The sequence below is a fragment of the Gallinula chloropus genome (genome assembly GCF_964237585.1).
Source record: "Gallinula chloropus genome assembly, chromosome: 5".
In the NCBI taxonomy this organism is placed as follows: Eukaryota; Metazoa; Chordata; class Aves; order Gruiformes; family Rallidae; genus Gallinula; species Gallinula chloropus.
In genome coordinates, this window is record NC_140090.1 from 61938283 (window position 1) to 61952149 (window position 13867).

At 43.3% G+C, this 13867-nt stretch overlaps 1 protein-coding gene across 1 annotated transcript in view; it reads right to left on the reverse strand.

Moving 5' to 3' along the window:
* The window catches only part of ANTXRL (ANTXR like), a 55106-nt gene that overhangs the window by 6755 nt on the left and 34484 nt on the right, over window positions 1-13867 (reverse strand). Inside the window, exons 15-17 of the mRNA XM_084264308.1 lie at window positions 12594-12692; window positions 11563-11730; window positions 10334-10414 (exon numbers count right to left, since the gene is read on the reverse strand). Coding sequence (XP_084120434.1) covers window positions 10334-10414; window positions 11563-11730; window positions 12594-12692 — 348 coding nt within the window. The remainder of the gene's footprint in view (window positions 1-10333; window positions 10415-11562; window positions 11731-12593; window positions 12693-13867) is intronic.

Genomic DNA, 13867 nt, shown 5'->3' on the forward strand with positions numbered 1-13867 from the left:
AGTAAAACCTGTTGCATTAGCCAAGACACAGCCTATATTGCTGCCCAGAAAACCAGGAGAGAGCAGAGATCTTGCTTTGCAAAAGAGCTGAGAGAAGAAATTCTTCAGAAGTCTAGTATGTCCTCGGACACCCTGGCTATGGGAGCCAAACAGCTGAGAAAATAGGATTTTTAGGGTGAAGGGAGGACAGGGCACAACAGCTCTTCTTTTGGCACCAAGTGTGTGACAATCCTGTCTAAGGGATCTCCCAGGAGTAAAAGGAAGTAGGTCACCAGGGCAAACTCAGAAACAGGCCCAGGGTGCACACCTTGTGTGTCATGTAACCGTGACAATAAAAGTCATCTTTTGGGTCACCTTCTGGCTCAGGGAAAAATTCAACCACCCAAATCTTAATTTTTCATGTAAAAGAAACATGTCAAAATAAGTTTTGCTTGGGTTTGAATTCAATTAAAACCAATTCAACTGAATTAATTTCAAAACTTCTTTGCATATCAGAGAGGTGTTTCAAAACAAAAATTTAAAACACAGACTGTTTCATGGGTATTTTTTCCACTTCGGTTAATTCCAGTAACATGCAAAAATACTTACAGACCTCTAAAGAAGCAGGTTTTTAGCTAAAACAAAGAGTCATCTGGAAAATGGTGTCCAGATCTACTAGGGAGTTAAGGTACAAATAGGAACTGCTTTGCAGTAAGTTTAATAGCTGCAGTATCACAGGCTACTGTAGCTTCATTAACCAGAAGACCAAGAGTTGAATGAAGTGACAGGTTCCCAAGACACGTACATCCACAGACACTACTCCCCAGTTCACAGTCACAACCATCCATGGCACTGCTTGAAACCAGGAACGGTTCCTCTGGGAGCGAGCTGTTCAGTTAGCTTGGAGACCACAGTGCAGAAATACCCAAAAGTAGACTACTTCTAATTTACCCTTGAAGAAACCAGACTATGATACAAAGCTGGGAGGAGTGGCTGACACGCAGGAACACTGCGCTGCCATCCAGAGAGACCTGGACAGGCTGGAGAGCTGGGCAGGGAGAAACCAGATGAAGTTCAACAAAAGCAAATGAAGAGTCTTGCACCTGGGAAGGAATAACCGTTTGTATCAGTACAGGCTGGGGGATGACCTGCTGGAGAAGAGCTCAGTGGAGAAGGACCTAGGGGTCCTGGTTGATGACAGGTTGGCCATGAGCCAGCAGTGTGCCCTGGTGGCTAAGAGAGCCAATGAGATCCTGGGGTGTATTCGGAGGAGTGTGGCCAGCAGGTCAAAGGAGGTGATCCTCCCCCTCTACTCTGCCCTGGTCAGGCCCCACCTGGAGTATTGTGTCCAGTTCTGGGCTCCCTGGTATAAAAAGGACAGGGATCTCCTGGAGAGAGTCCAGAGAGGGGCTACAAAGATGATTAAGGGACTGGAGCATCTCCCCTATGAGGAAAGGCTGAGTAAGTTGGGACTGTTCAGCCTTGAGAAGGCTAAAGGGGGGAATATCTCCTTCACTGGAGACATTCAAGACCCGACTGGACGCCTATCTGAGTGATATGTCCTAGGGAGCTGCTTTGGCAGGGGGGTTGGACCCGATGATCTCTTGAGGTCCCTTCCAACCCCTTCCAACCCCTACAATTCTATGATTCTATGATGAGGAATCAGAGGGAATAATAGGTCCACCAAGGGAACTGGCCTTTTAAGATAGGACTGGACCCTTCAGCAAAATAAACTCTGTGCTGAACACAGGCCTACTATCCATACCACTTTTCCAGCTTAGACACACAAGGAAATTAATATGGAACAGATGACAAGGAGAACCCATCCCAGTATTGAAGACAAGGCTATTCAAGTTATTTGTGTCACACTTTATTCAGCAGAGAGCTGCATGCTGTTCCTAGCCCTGCCTTAGCAGGAAAATGCAGCAGTGGGCTACAGATACCTCCTGAAAGAATGGCCCTGAATGTCATAAGATGTCTTACGGGAATGCACAAAACATCACATGTCTTGGACCTTGCTGAGGTTGTGGCTAAAGTAACACACAGTGCAGATACACAACAAAGCCTGTTGATGTTCAGCCCTAAAAAACTGAAGTGGCAAGAGAACAGAAGAGGATAATGCTGGGCATAATCAAAGTTAAGGTCTATCAGGCATACTGTATATTCAGTACTGATCTCAAAGCACAGTTATGCCAGATCAAACCCTACCCAAATCAGACAGAAATACCTAAACCTGCACTCACAACACAGGATTTATTGCCCTTCTCTTTTTTGACAGCTTTTATGGATGAGGCTCCCAAAGTGAAGGAAGTGGGGAGAGCCACTGTCAGGTCATATCATCTATCCAAGGTTATGCAGCAGCTTTGGGAAAGAAAAGATATTTACAAGTTCAGGACTTGTGAGTCACATCCCTTCTTTTAACCACAGCACCGTGCATTTCCACACTTGATTGCTGACCAGACTAGAATGTGGTTTAAGAAAAAAAAAAACAACACAGCAGTGGTTGGTTTACATAAGATTTTTCTCCTTCCTTTGGTATTTTCAGGGAAAAGGAGATTGCATTTATCTATCAGCAAGAATGGGGAGGGCTTTGGAACATAGCAACAGGAGCAACAAACACTTGCTGGGTGCAACAGGCTCACCCTTGAGGTATTGGTGGCTTGCTGGGATGAGCAAATTAGGCCACAAAGGACCATAACTGGTCTTTCTCAAACTATAATTAAGTGTCATCGTGCTTTCCGGGGTGAATTGTTTGCATTTTCAGGGGCATGATGGAATTATGGTGTGCACAGAGGAAAAGCACAATGTTCTTTACCCACCTAGGGATAGGATAATGCTGGAGACTCTCTCAGAGACTTCTAGTGGAAATAGTTATTTTTCCTTTCCTTATTCAAAAAGGCAAGATCCTGGCCCACCACACAAACCATCTCTTTGTTTATAGTCTGGAAACAGATCAAGTATTACCCATCTCTAGATAGTTGCTCCCTAAATTGTTCTACTGCTGCCTAGAGCAACTAGACAGCAAACCCCACAGTTCCCAGGTTCCCCAATGCCTATCAAAAGGATGTTCTCTTGGTATGAGGCTCATTATCAATGCTGAGATATTTATAAAGCACAGAAAACATCTCCTTCCCCAACAACTCCTACATTTAAGTTGGATGGTAGAGCTCCTTGGGAGACAGCCACCTTATGTTCACATGTCACAAAGAAAAAGAAAAAAAAAAAAAAGAGAAAAAAGCAGCAGAGAGATCTTAAAACACTGCAGAAGCCACCAGTGTTACTACAAAGAGCACAAAGTGTCTGCTGTCTTGTTCCAGGAAGCATTCCTATCTGAGACTAAAACCAGCCTATAAAACTGGAGGATTTAATTATTAACCTGATGCTTATGTTCAAGTAAGATTGTTAAGATTACGACTTAACAGACATAGTTCATAAGCTCTTGAGGTCATGTAATATATTTGTGTTATACAATGACCTACAGTGATGTGGGTTTTGGTACCACAACATGGAACACAGTACTTAATACAGGAACAGTGGCATCCTTTTTAGCTGCATACCTTCTAAATTTTAGTTATCTCTCTGTACGGTAACTTTAGTATGAATAGTATTACTATGTTATCTGGGTGTTCATATTTCTAGAGCTCAAACACCTTCAAAGGGAGGTCACAGCATTACTCATTAGACATATGGAGAAACAGATTCCTACGTAGTTACTGGAAGTATGTAAGCAGAGAGCTAAGGAAGGCTGAATAGGTTAAGCTTTGGAGTGTTACCCAACTCAGAAGACAATGAAGGATGCACTGCTCCCAGCAATCCAACTAAAACAAAGTAACATGGGGTTCAGCATTGATCCAGGGATGCTGCCAAGAAACAAGTAAAACATACTGGCTGCAACCTATCTGTACATGCAGTCCTAGTATGCAACTGTATGCACATTTGTGCACTCATCTTTTCAGAAAAAATGTACCTTTAGTTGTGGCAGCCTTCCTAAGCTCCAAAGTAGTCACCTGACTCCAAGCCAGGGCTTTGTACCTTAGACACACTGTACTCTTAAGTACCGTTGAGGAGCATCAGTGAAGTCCTGCCCCCAAAACAGTGATAACGATATGCAGAAGCCTATTCCCCCACGTCAGAGTTGCAGTGAGCAAGGGACTAAGTCACCAGTTCTTATCACAAAGTCACCTTCCTTATAAAAATACCTGAGAATCAGTCCTGATGAACTTTTCCCTTTACCATAAACATCAAAGGATACACATGCTTTACAAATAGCAGAAGAGTGCCTGTCTACCTAACGGAATCCATCTATCAAGTGCTCAAAGTGCTTTTAGGAACATGGCCTCACCCTCCTAGAATTTACTCATTTATCACTGTGGAACTACAGTACAACAGTAGATGTAGTAACTTAGATACAACCAGGGCCTCTGAAGTCACAGCTCAGCATCTTAACCACAAGGCCAATCCTTCTTCATCCTGTTTTGTACTCAGCAGCACCAGCTCCGGAGCTTGTACCAATCCATCAGAAAAGCTGTTACTACAGAAGGAGCCTCCAGCTCCCAAAGGCATGGACAGACTGCTGGCTTCTACCCAGGAGCAGCCAGGCAGCATCTATCCCCAAAGCCTATTTGCAAAGTCTTCTTCCACATCAGAAACAATATAATCCTGGCACAAGTGAGAGGTAATGCCAATATGCAGGCTTCTTTCAGGATAGGAAACTAGTTAGTCACTGATTACGTGTTTCCAGCTGCACTGCTCAGCACATCCTGGAAATTGTGCATTAGGACACTGGTCCCACACCAGGTAACATTTCTTCCCCCCGTGCCATGCCTGCTACAGCAAGAAGGAACCTTATAGATACTGGCATCCTTTGAAAAAAGGAAAAAGAAAAAAAGGAAGCAAAATAGGAGCTACTTGTGTCAAATTTTCATTGAAAGGAACAAAGAGAGATCACCTACTGTGGCAGGCAATGTGCCTGTGTCTTAAATTTTTCAGCAGCTCATGAAGCTAATTGGCTCCAGAAAGATTAAGCAAAGAGAGAAAAGCCCCAGAACCCGGCAGCAGTCACTGGTGAATACAGTCTGAAGAACCTCAGTGATGCTCTTCTAGCACCCTCTGTAGCTCTGCCAACTCCTACTTGGGCAGTTATAAGAAATCTCCAAGCGAGTGGCAGAGAAACCTATTAAAGGCCATCACTCAGTCTTGAAAAGTAGTAATTAGAATGAGATCCAAACAACATTGGTACACAGGCAGCTAGTGTGGAGTGACAAGTGGGTACCGCCATCCCCATGGGCTGCGTTCAAACTGCTGACCACCTGTAGGCAGCAACCAGAAAGTAATTACTAGCCATTAATAATCCATAGGTTTGGTGTCCCCACCATTTATCTGAGGCGTCCCAAGGGCCCGCCAGGACTTAACTAAGCCTCATAGCTGTAAGAAAGGTAAATACTGTGTTCTAATGATTATTTTGCAGTTGGGAAAACTACGGCATCTAGATGTCACAGCTGGCCTTACAAGGAATCACTCAAATTTTGAGGAATCACTCATACTTTGATCTTTAAAAAAATCCTATCAGCTTAAGAGACGCACAGAATCAGGAACCCAGCTACTCCTGGTCTCATTTCAGAGGCTGCGGTTTAAAATTGCAGCTGCTGTGCCTTGTTCAAAGGCACACAGTAAGGCAATGGTGAGAACTTGAAAGGACCCAGAAGTTCCTGGATTCCAATAACCAACAGCTTATAGCTCATGATTTTTTTTTGCTGTACAGCAACCTTTTCATCTTCAGTTTTATGGAACGAAGGAGGAAGAAAGGCTTTCAGATTTTTAACAAGTCTGCTTCTTAGTCCCCTTCCCCAGGAAAGGGCTTGCATTTGCAATCCACAGGGTACTACAGCTAAAGCATTGCTTTTTTTCTAAGTCCTATAGGTATACAAGGGTGATAGCAACAGCAAAATCCAATCTACAGTCTCACTTTATTGCAGGTAATTTTCAGTGACAAAAATGAGATCACTTTCCAAAGCTTTAAAGTAAACATGAACAATTTTGCCTGGGGAAAAAAGGTCTTTTTTTTTAAATTGAGGTTTTTGGTAAACCAAGCCTCTGAGAGTTTCCTGTGACAGTATGTGCTGAAATGCAAAATTAAATGGATTCGTTGAAAACAGCAACCAGGCAGACCATTTGAAAGGAGCATCTCACCCTTCTCTCTGCACATATTGAGGCTTTTAATATTTATTTGGTGGTATTGATAACAGCTCCACTTTTGATCCATGAGCTTAAAAATTCCCTTTTGCAGACTATTGACAATCTGTACCACCACTACTGTGGTTTCTTCAAGATAGACCAACATTAATATTTCACAAACTCATCTTCATAGCAGCCCCCTGTAAGCTCAGGAGGGCACCAACACAGTGATGGGGAAGTCCTCAAGGAGCATCTTGGAGCAGCGCATCGCTCACCAGACCATGCAGCCACTTTGACATGCTCCCTGTTGCTAGATGAACAGTGTCCCCACTTCAGAGCTCTCAATCCCTTTTTCTTGGGTCAAAAGAGTGACTGCTGGTCCCTTAAGCCCCACATTTCTGGGGGAGGAAGGGAAGAATAGGAAGCGAGTTGTAACAGATCCATCACTACAGCAGTACCACAAATGCCTGCCTGTGAAAGCTTCACCTTTCTACATGTGCAAGGAACAAAACCCAAACCACAGCAGAACCCTTTTTCATCTCGTTCTCCCTTTGCTGATGCTGTCAGAGCTCAGCAAAAAGCCATCCCACAAATAGCAGCCTATTTGCTAATGATGGGGTAGAGCTAAGTGTGTTTATCCCTTGCTGCCCAACCCTGGTGCAACAGAAGCTTCTGCTAGGGGTGACAAGCAGAAGTCAAGCAAGCAGGGTCCTGTGCCCCTTTACTGGTACTTTGGTACTTGCCATGCTAATAAACCATTTTCAGTGGTGGTACCATGACATGATCTTGAATAGAGACCAAGAGGAGGAGCTGTCTGCAGAGCCAAGCCAAACATCATGGGCACAGGTCCCAGAAGGGGCATCAGAGCTTGTGTTTGCCTACATTTCTTTAAAGAGGCAGCTCTGAAAACTGCCTGTGATTTTCACAGCCAGTCCTATTAACACAATCCTGCCTACTACTGATGGGTCACCTATCCTGAGATCCTTTTCTTGGTAAGTCTGTGGAAGGCATGAGGCAGGGCAGAAGGGCTCTCGGGCCCCAGCAGTAAGTCTGCAACCCAGGGCATGCCACTACCAGCTGCTCAGCTCCTGCAGTGTGAGAGGAACAGGGGAAGGAGCTTGTTCACCAGCCCTTTGCTCCCAGAGGGTGGGATTGCAGGGCACCAGTCTTTCTCATCAAGGGGAGGTCCAGGGAAACAAGGACTGAGACAGCAAGGAGAGGAAGAAACCACAGACGGAAATGGAAGGCAATGTCTAGGGCAAGAGTCCAAGGGGGGCAGCACAGGTAAGGAGAAGAGCAGGTGGTTTGGGAAAAGCAACAGGATCATGATGAAGGAAGAAATGAAGATGGATGGATGGACGGACAACAATCTGTTGTCCTTTGCTTTGGATGGCCAGGAAAGTCCCTTGCAGCAGTCAGCCCAATATTCCTGCACACATGCTTCAGCTTGAATTTCTGCTGGAAGGATCTCACATTTTGAAATGGGCTTCACCACATGAAGAGTAAAAATAACTACAAACAGTGCTATTAACTGCACTCTATGACAGAGAGTGAGGGAGAAGCCATGATTTGAGAGCCTGGGGTAGCAACACTGTCTTCACTGTATGGTTTGCAGAGCCAAAGAGAAGATGGCTGTGTGAACATGTGGCCAAATGAATTCCCAAAAGCGAGTTGAATTGTGTTCCTTTTGCTTTCTGAGCTCTAAGTTTTCCCAGATAACCAAGACAACTATGAAGTTACCTTAAAATAAAACCAAAACAAACAACCCCCCCAAATACCCAAACCCCAAAGAAACAAAAAACCTCGAAGATCTCTCTGCCCTGTCCCCCTAAGGCAAAGTAATCCCTTTCACCAAGATCACCACACAGTCACTGGCCTCTGGATGGTGCAGTCTGGAAGAACACCATGCACAGAGTTTTGTCAGGCTGTACTTTCATGTCTACCTAACCAAATCCATTGGCACATCTAGATGTTTGGTAGTGACTTTGCTCCTATGGAGGCTGCGTTGAACAGACCTGTGGGCTTGTTCCTGGGCTGCTGGGTTCCCTCAGTTCTGCACAGCCAGAGCTCCAGGCTCTCCACACTGCAGATTGCTCATAGCATTGACTTGATATCCTCATTCTTCAGCCCAAAGCATGTGCATGTGTGTTATATACACACATATGGACATACATGGCTATTTATACACTCCTCCCCCCACCCAAAAGTCTAATTCACAAGGAACGAATTCTCCACTGATGGATTGCTACTAGAAAAGTCAACCTAACAACAACTAACCTTGTTCTTTTTTGCAGTAGCTTTCTCCATGAAATACAGGACTATGATGTCCTTTAAAAAACAACAACAAAAAAGCCAAACCCCAAAGAAACCCTCAAAAAACCCAGAAAGATGTCTAGTCATTTTCTTGGTTTTCTTTCAGTGATCTTCAGCTTTAATTTCACAGGCCAGAGAACAGAGATGATGCTATTCTTCGACAAAATCTGGCTCAATAGGATTCTTTCCACCCTGTTTCCCAGATGTACATTTGATTTTTCTAATGTTCTCCCTGATACAATAATCCTTCAGCTTGCTCTGTTTTACATTGCCTCTTTTGAGCCCCTCATCCTCCTCGCAGCAGAGCTTGAAGGCATGGAACTGAGGATCCCTGTTTGGAGCCAGCCCCCTACATGTTTCTTGACCACACAGGCTAACAGAGGCTCTGTTGTGCTCTGCACTGATAGAAACGTACCAACCAAGGGAGTGAAAGGCAGAGGATAGATTCATATTATACAATGTTAGTGCTATCAAAATACAGCTGGGCCTAAAGAGCCTATTCAGAAGCTCCAGATCGTGCTTAAAAAGTAAATAAGGTGTCTTGAGCACAGCTGCCTTGAAAATGCAGCTTAGCAAACAGTTAAGAACGTTTTACAGAGTAACATAGGAAGCTGAGTTTGTTCTCTTATTTTCCTTACACACCAGAAGAAAAAAAAATGGAGGAGAAAAAACTTGAAATAAGTTGCACATTTGGTTAATAAGCAGACAAATGCCATAACTGTATTTTGCCAAAAGTCAGAAGGATGCAACTTATTTGCCCTGGAGATGTAAACTAGGGCTACTTTTGAAGTCTGTTACTAGGGGTGAAAATCACACAGGCAATCAAGCTCAGGGGCATTAGGGTGTGCATGACTCCTAGCCCAGAAAAGCATTTCACAGCCCCCACTGCTGTAACACTGTAAGACCTTCCCCTAACAGCAAAGATGATGAAGTACATGGACTGTGGCCAGAGAAGGACCACAGTGGGAAAAAGATGCTGTTGTCTCTGCTCAGCCCTCATGCTTAAAAGTGCCGCTGCAGAAGGCCCTATCTGAAGGTACAACAGCCCAAAGCAGCATCACTCATTCTTCATGGAATTGCACCCTCAGAATAACACATTAGAGACGTAACAGTGCCAGGCTCTCATGGGGAAATCGTGAGATCTCTTAACTAAGCTATTAAAGTGACCCAGTGGCAGCACACAGGCAACTCTGTGGCTCTGAAAGGCACAAACTCCTTGCTTCCTCCCAGGAACAATCTACTCCTGACAAGTATCTCATTCATTAAGTCAGGAAATAATCTCTGCCTACATACAGGGTACAACTGAGAAATGTGCCTTTACAAAGAACTCTACAGCAACTTTATTCTCCGTTAGCTTTGCTATAATTTGTTTCTTCATCACCTGCACAGTTCATGATTTCTCTCATTAATCACTCAACTGTTATTAAAACTGAGAAGCATTTTTATGAAGTTGGGTAGGAAAGATAATTATTGTTGTAGAATGACTACTGCACATAAAATTCAAAACAAGCAGTCCCCCAGCACCCATAAAGAAAGAAGTTCGTCTTCAACACACGTGCCCAGAAAAAAAGATTTTATATGGCTCTAAAAGGTTTCATACTACCGTGGCTGGCCAGCTTCTCCCAGTGTCTGCTCATATCATCATAGTAGAGACTTTGCTGTTGACCTTTTGGAGCAATACTTTTAAGTAGATGCTCAGCAAACACTTTAGCTTATTTTGAACTTGTTCTTGTGACAAATTTTTAGCCTTAGGGTAATGTGAGAAGATACAAGTTCACAAAATGAGAAAAAAAGATGGGGTGGTTGGGAGCAAAGAGCATTCCTGCTAACAGAGAAGTGACATGCCAGTGTGTTTGTGACATCTTACCTTATCCCCTGGCTGTGGTCTCATAAGAGAGACTTGATCATAGCCTCGTCGAACCAAAGCCCACAGTGCATCAAGTTTGCCCTGGAATAAAAATGAAAAATAAAATAAATAAAACCAATCAAACAAAAAACCTGACACAACCAAGAAATTTTGGGAAAACAGCATGAGATATGGGTGAGCTAATCCAATCTTTCTGTATTAATCTGCCTGCACAAATGTTGCTCCCGTGCCCTTGCCCTCTGCATACTGCTTATCTGGATAACCAGAAGAGATACCTCAACAAGGTAAACATACACTGATACAATGGGCCAAACTGAGCCTGCTTGAAATGCACTGAGGATGACTATAGCTGAATGTGAGCAACTCTCCTAAAATGCACAATTAGCCAGAATTAGACAGGTGTTACGTTTACAAAAGTCAGAACAAAGGTTCTGATGGGAGAGGGGCTGACGCATGGATAAACAGCCACAAGATGACCTACCTCACAGATGCTCTCCAGACAATAAATTCAAGCACTGATAAACTGATCTGTGAGCATGGTGGGGAGGGGGACCTTATCCCACAAAACACTGGTTTGGGACATGGCTACACATTTCTGTGTTGAGCACAGTATGCTGCTCCCTGGCCTTCCAGCTTCCTTCTCTGGAAGCAGAGATAACAGCTCTGCCCTGCCTTGAGGGTTGTGTGAGGATGCATACATTAAAAGACAGGGAGATACCAGATACTATAATGACATGGGAGAAATGAGGATAAAAGTGTGGAAAGACTGAGTGACTCACCCAAAATCAAACACTATGTCTTGTGGCTGAACTAGAGGGAAACAGAGCTGAATCCCAACCACAGCCACCGTGCAATCAAAGCAAGGATGGTGCACTTTATCTGATCTTTGTATGCTGTCAAGACAGCACAACCAGCTTCTGCCCTCCTTAAGAGTCGCCTTATATACTGTTACAGTCCAGGTTGTACAAAAGTACCTGAAAAGGTGAGAGCTGCGGGAGTGAAGATCTCTCCTCATGCCTTCCAACACCCTCCATGCTTCCTCAAAAAACTACAGCAACACTGCCAGGTGAAATGCATGCTCCAAAAAATGGGCAAAGTTGACAGTTACTGGCCATGTTTCTGTATACACTCTCTCAGCTCTGCCATAAGAACAGTGGTGCTAAGGAAGTGGGGTGTAATAACATGCATGACATAAAAGGCTTGGTAGAACTGCAGGGCAGACACGTTACCTTGATTGGAGTGTACCATTTCTGTTGGGAAGGTGGTTTTCTCACATGGGGCTTTTTCGGCTTGGGTTCCCATGGCTCATACTCCTGTTCTGGCAGCTTAATAATAGCATTTTTGGGTTTCTCCAACTTTGCTCCCTCCTCTGTTGAGCCCTTATCTCCCCATCGCACCTGAAATGATGAGAGCGCACTGTAAGTAGAGACACTCAAGCTGGTGTTTTCACAGACATTAAGCAAGTTCCCCTCAGATGACCCTATGCCACCACTGAACATGAAGCTAAATTTTCCAAAACACCAAACTCCCACTGTAATCAGAAAGACACATTTAAACATCAAATAGTCTCACTCAAAAACTGTTCAAACTACCAGCTTTTACACATCACAGCATCCAGGGCAGACTAACCCATTTCAAGTGAAATCCAACTTTGCCCAGCTCTGCTAGGACACATATTTCAAGCTTAAACTCTAATTTTTATTGTCTAACTTGCCTCAAACAGAAAAGTGGCCCTGCATTCAAGGGCAATATATGATTCGCAGCATTACTCAACATCAAGGATAAAATTAAACAAAGCCAACAACAAGCAAACAAGAAAGAAAAAAAGAAGGGGGGGAGGGGGGAAGAAAATTCACTGGCCTAAATTCCCAAAGCCACATGCTTCCAGACAGCCAGGCACAGTGTGGATGGCACCCTCAAATACTCAAAACCACTATAAACACCTGAGGCCAGAGAACGAGACCCAGTTACACTGAAGGGTTTAACTCAGTAAATGAAAACTTCTTTTGGTGCTTATCCCATTTCTTAACCTGCAAATTCTCTCTGGCTCATAACATTGGATTAATTTAATTATTCATGTGCATGTGACAGTTTGATGTCTGACTTGGACAGCAGGTGCATTCAGGTGAACAAGCCCTCATTAAATCACAGTCTCTAGTCCAAGGTAGTTTGGGTTTTTTTTGAAAATCACAAAAATGTATTGGTATGATTTTTAATTAAATGTGCAGATTTTCACAACACTAAAGAACAAAACAAATACCTCCATCCTCTTAATCCCACCAACACCTCGACCTCCATAATAAGATGCATCCACGGTTGGCCACTTTTTCTTTGGCAATCCATCTTCATCATCTGATTCCTATGGGAAAGACAGGGAGGTAACTACTGCTGCTGTCACATAAACAGCATAAACTAAGGAAAACAACCGAACATCCTATTGTCCAATCCTTGGATATCTGGCTTTGTGCGTTATACTTACTTACTGACAAAAAACAAAAGTCTCTTGTCTCTGCAGCTGCAATTTTAACTAGGGAAGCCAAATAGGATTGCCTATTCCTTTCTTCAGACAGCTTTTATTTAGTCAAATATATATTGAGCTTCAAAATCACCCCTGACTTGTAAGGGGAGGCAATGTGAAGATGAATTGTACATTATACTGGCTTGCCACTAAGCTATGCAGAAAATGCAGCAATCATTTAGTCCAAAGAAATAATTTATTAATTGTGCTTTTAGAACTTAATGTCACCTAACAGGGGAAAAAAGCTTCTACTGTGAGTTTTCCAACATGTGCATCTGACCCTTTTCTTATAGCAGCTGTAACCAGTTATTCTACATTGCTTGATTTTTGGCAGAGTCTGGCTCAAGCTATACAGTTTGGAACGAGGACTAGAATTGTCAGGAAGCTCAGATCCAGAGTTTTTAACTTGCTGTTATAAAGACTGTAGATTATTTTTCTGGAATATGGGAGAATCTGAATCAGGGTTTTACTTCAGGTTCATTGTTCTGCTCTTAACTGGAAAACTGGCAAGTATTTCTGTTTTGACAGCCCTGGGAACACATGTCCAGCTCTATCATTGTGAGATGATAGAAGTCACTACAAGTTCTCAGACTCACTATCATTACACTGAGTTGAAATAGCTGAAAGTCACGCCATGACACTTTCAAAGTGCACACATAATTAGGAAAGGGCCCAGGCAAGCCTCCTACCAAATCATCATCATGCCTTACACTTTAATGAAGACTGATAACTACACCTAATGCTGATATACAGACGTATGTGCTACTTCTGGATTGGCCATGCACAGTACTGGGATAATTTTCATCAGTGTGTTTCTAGAAACACTGCCCAAAAAAAGTTATTAAAAATCAAGTGAAATCCAATTAGAGAAGGACACAATTTGACATTTTCTCAGCACTGCCCTACATGTTTCTAATGGAATGTAACAGGAATTGAGAATCCAAGAAGCCAATAATAGCTTTTAAAAAAACATGCCTTAGTTTTTGTTTGTACGTGTTTAACTTTTAGATTAGGTC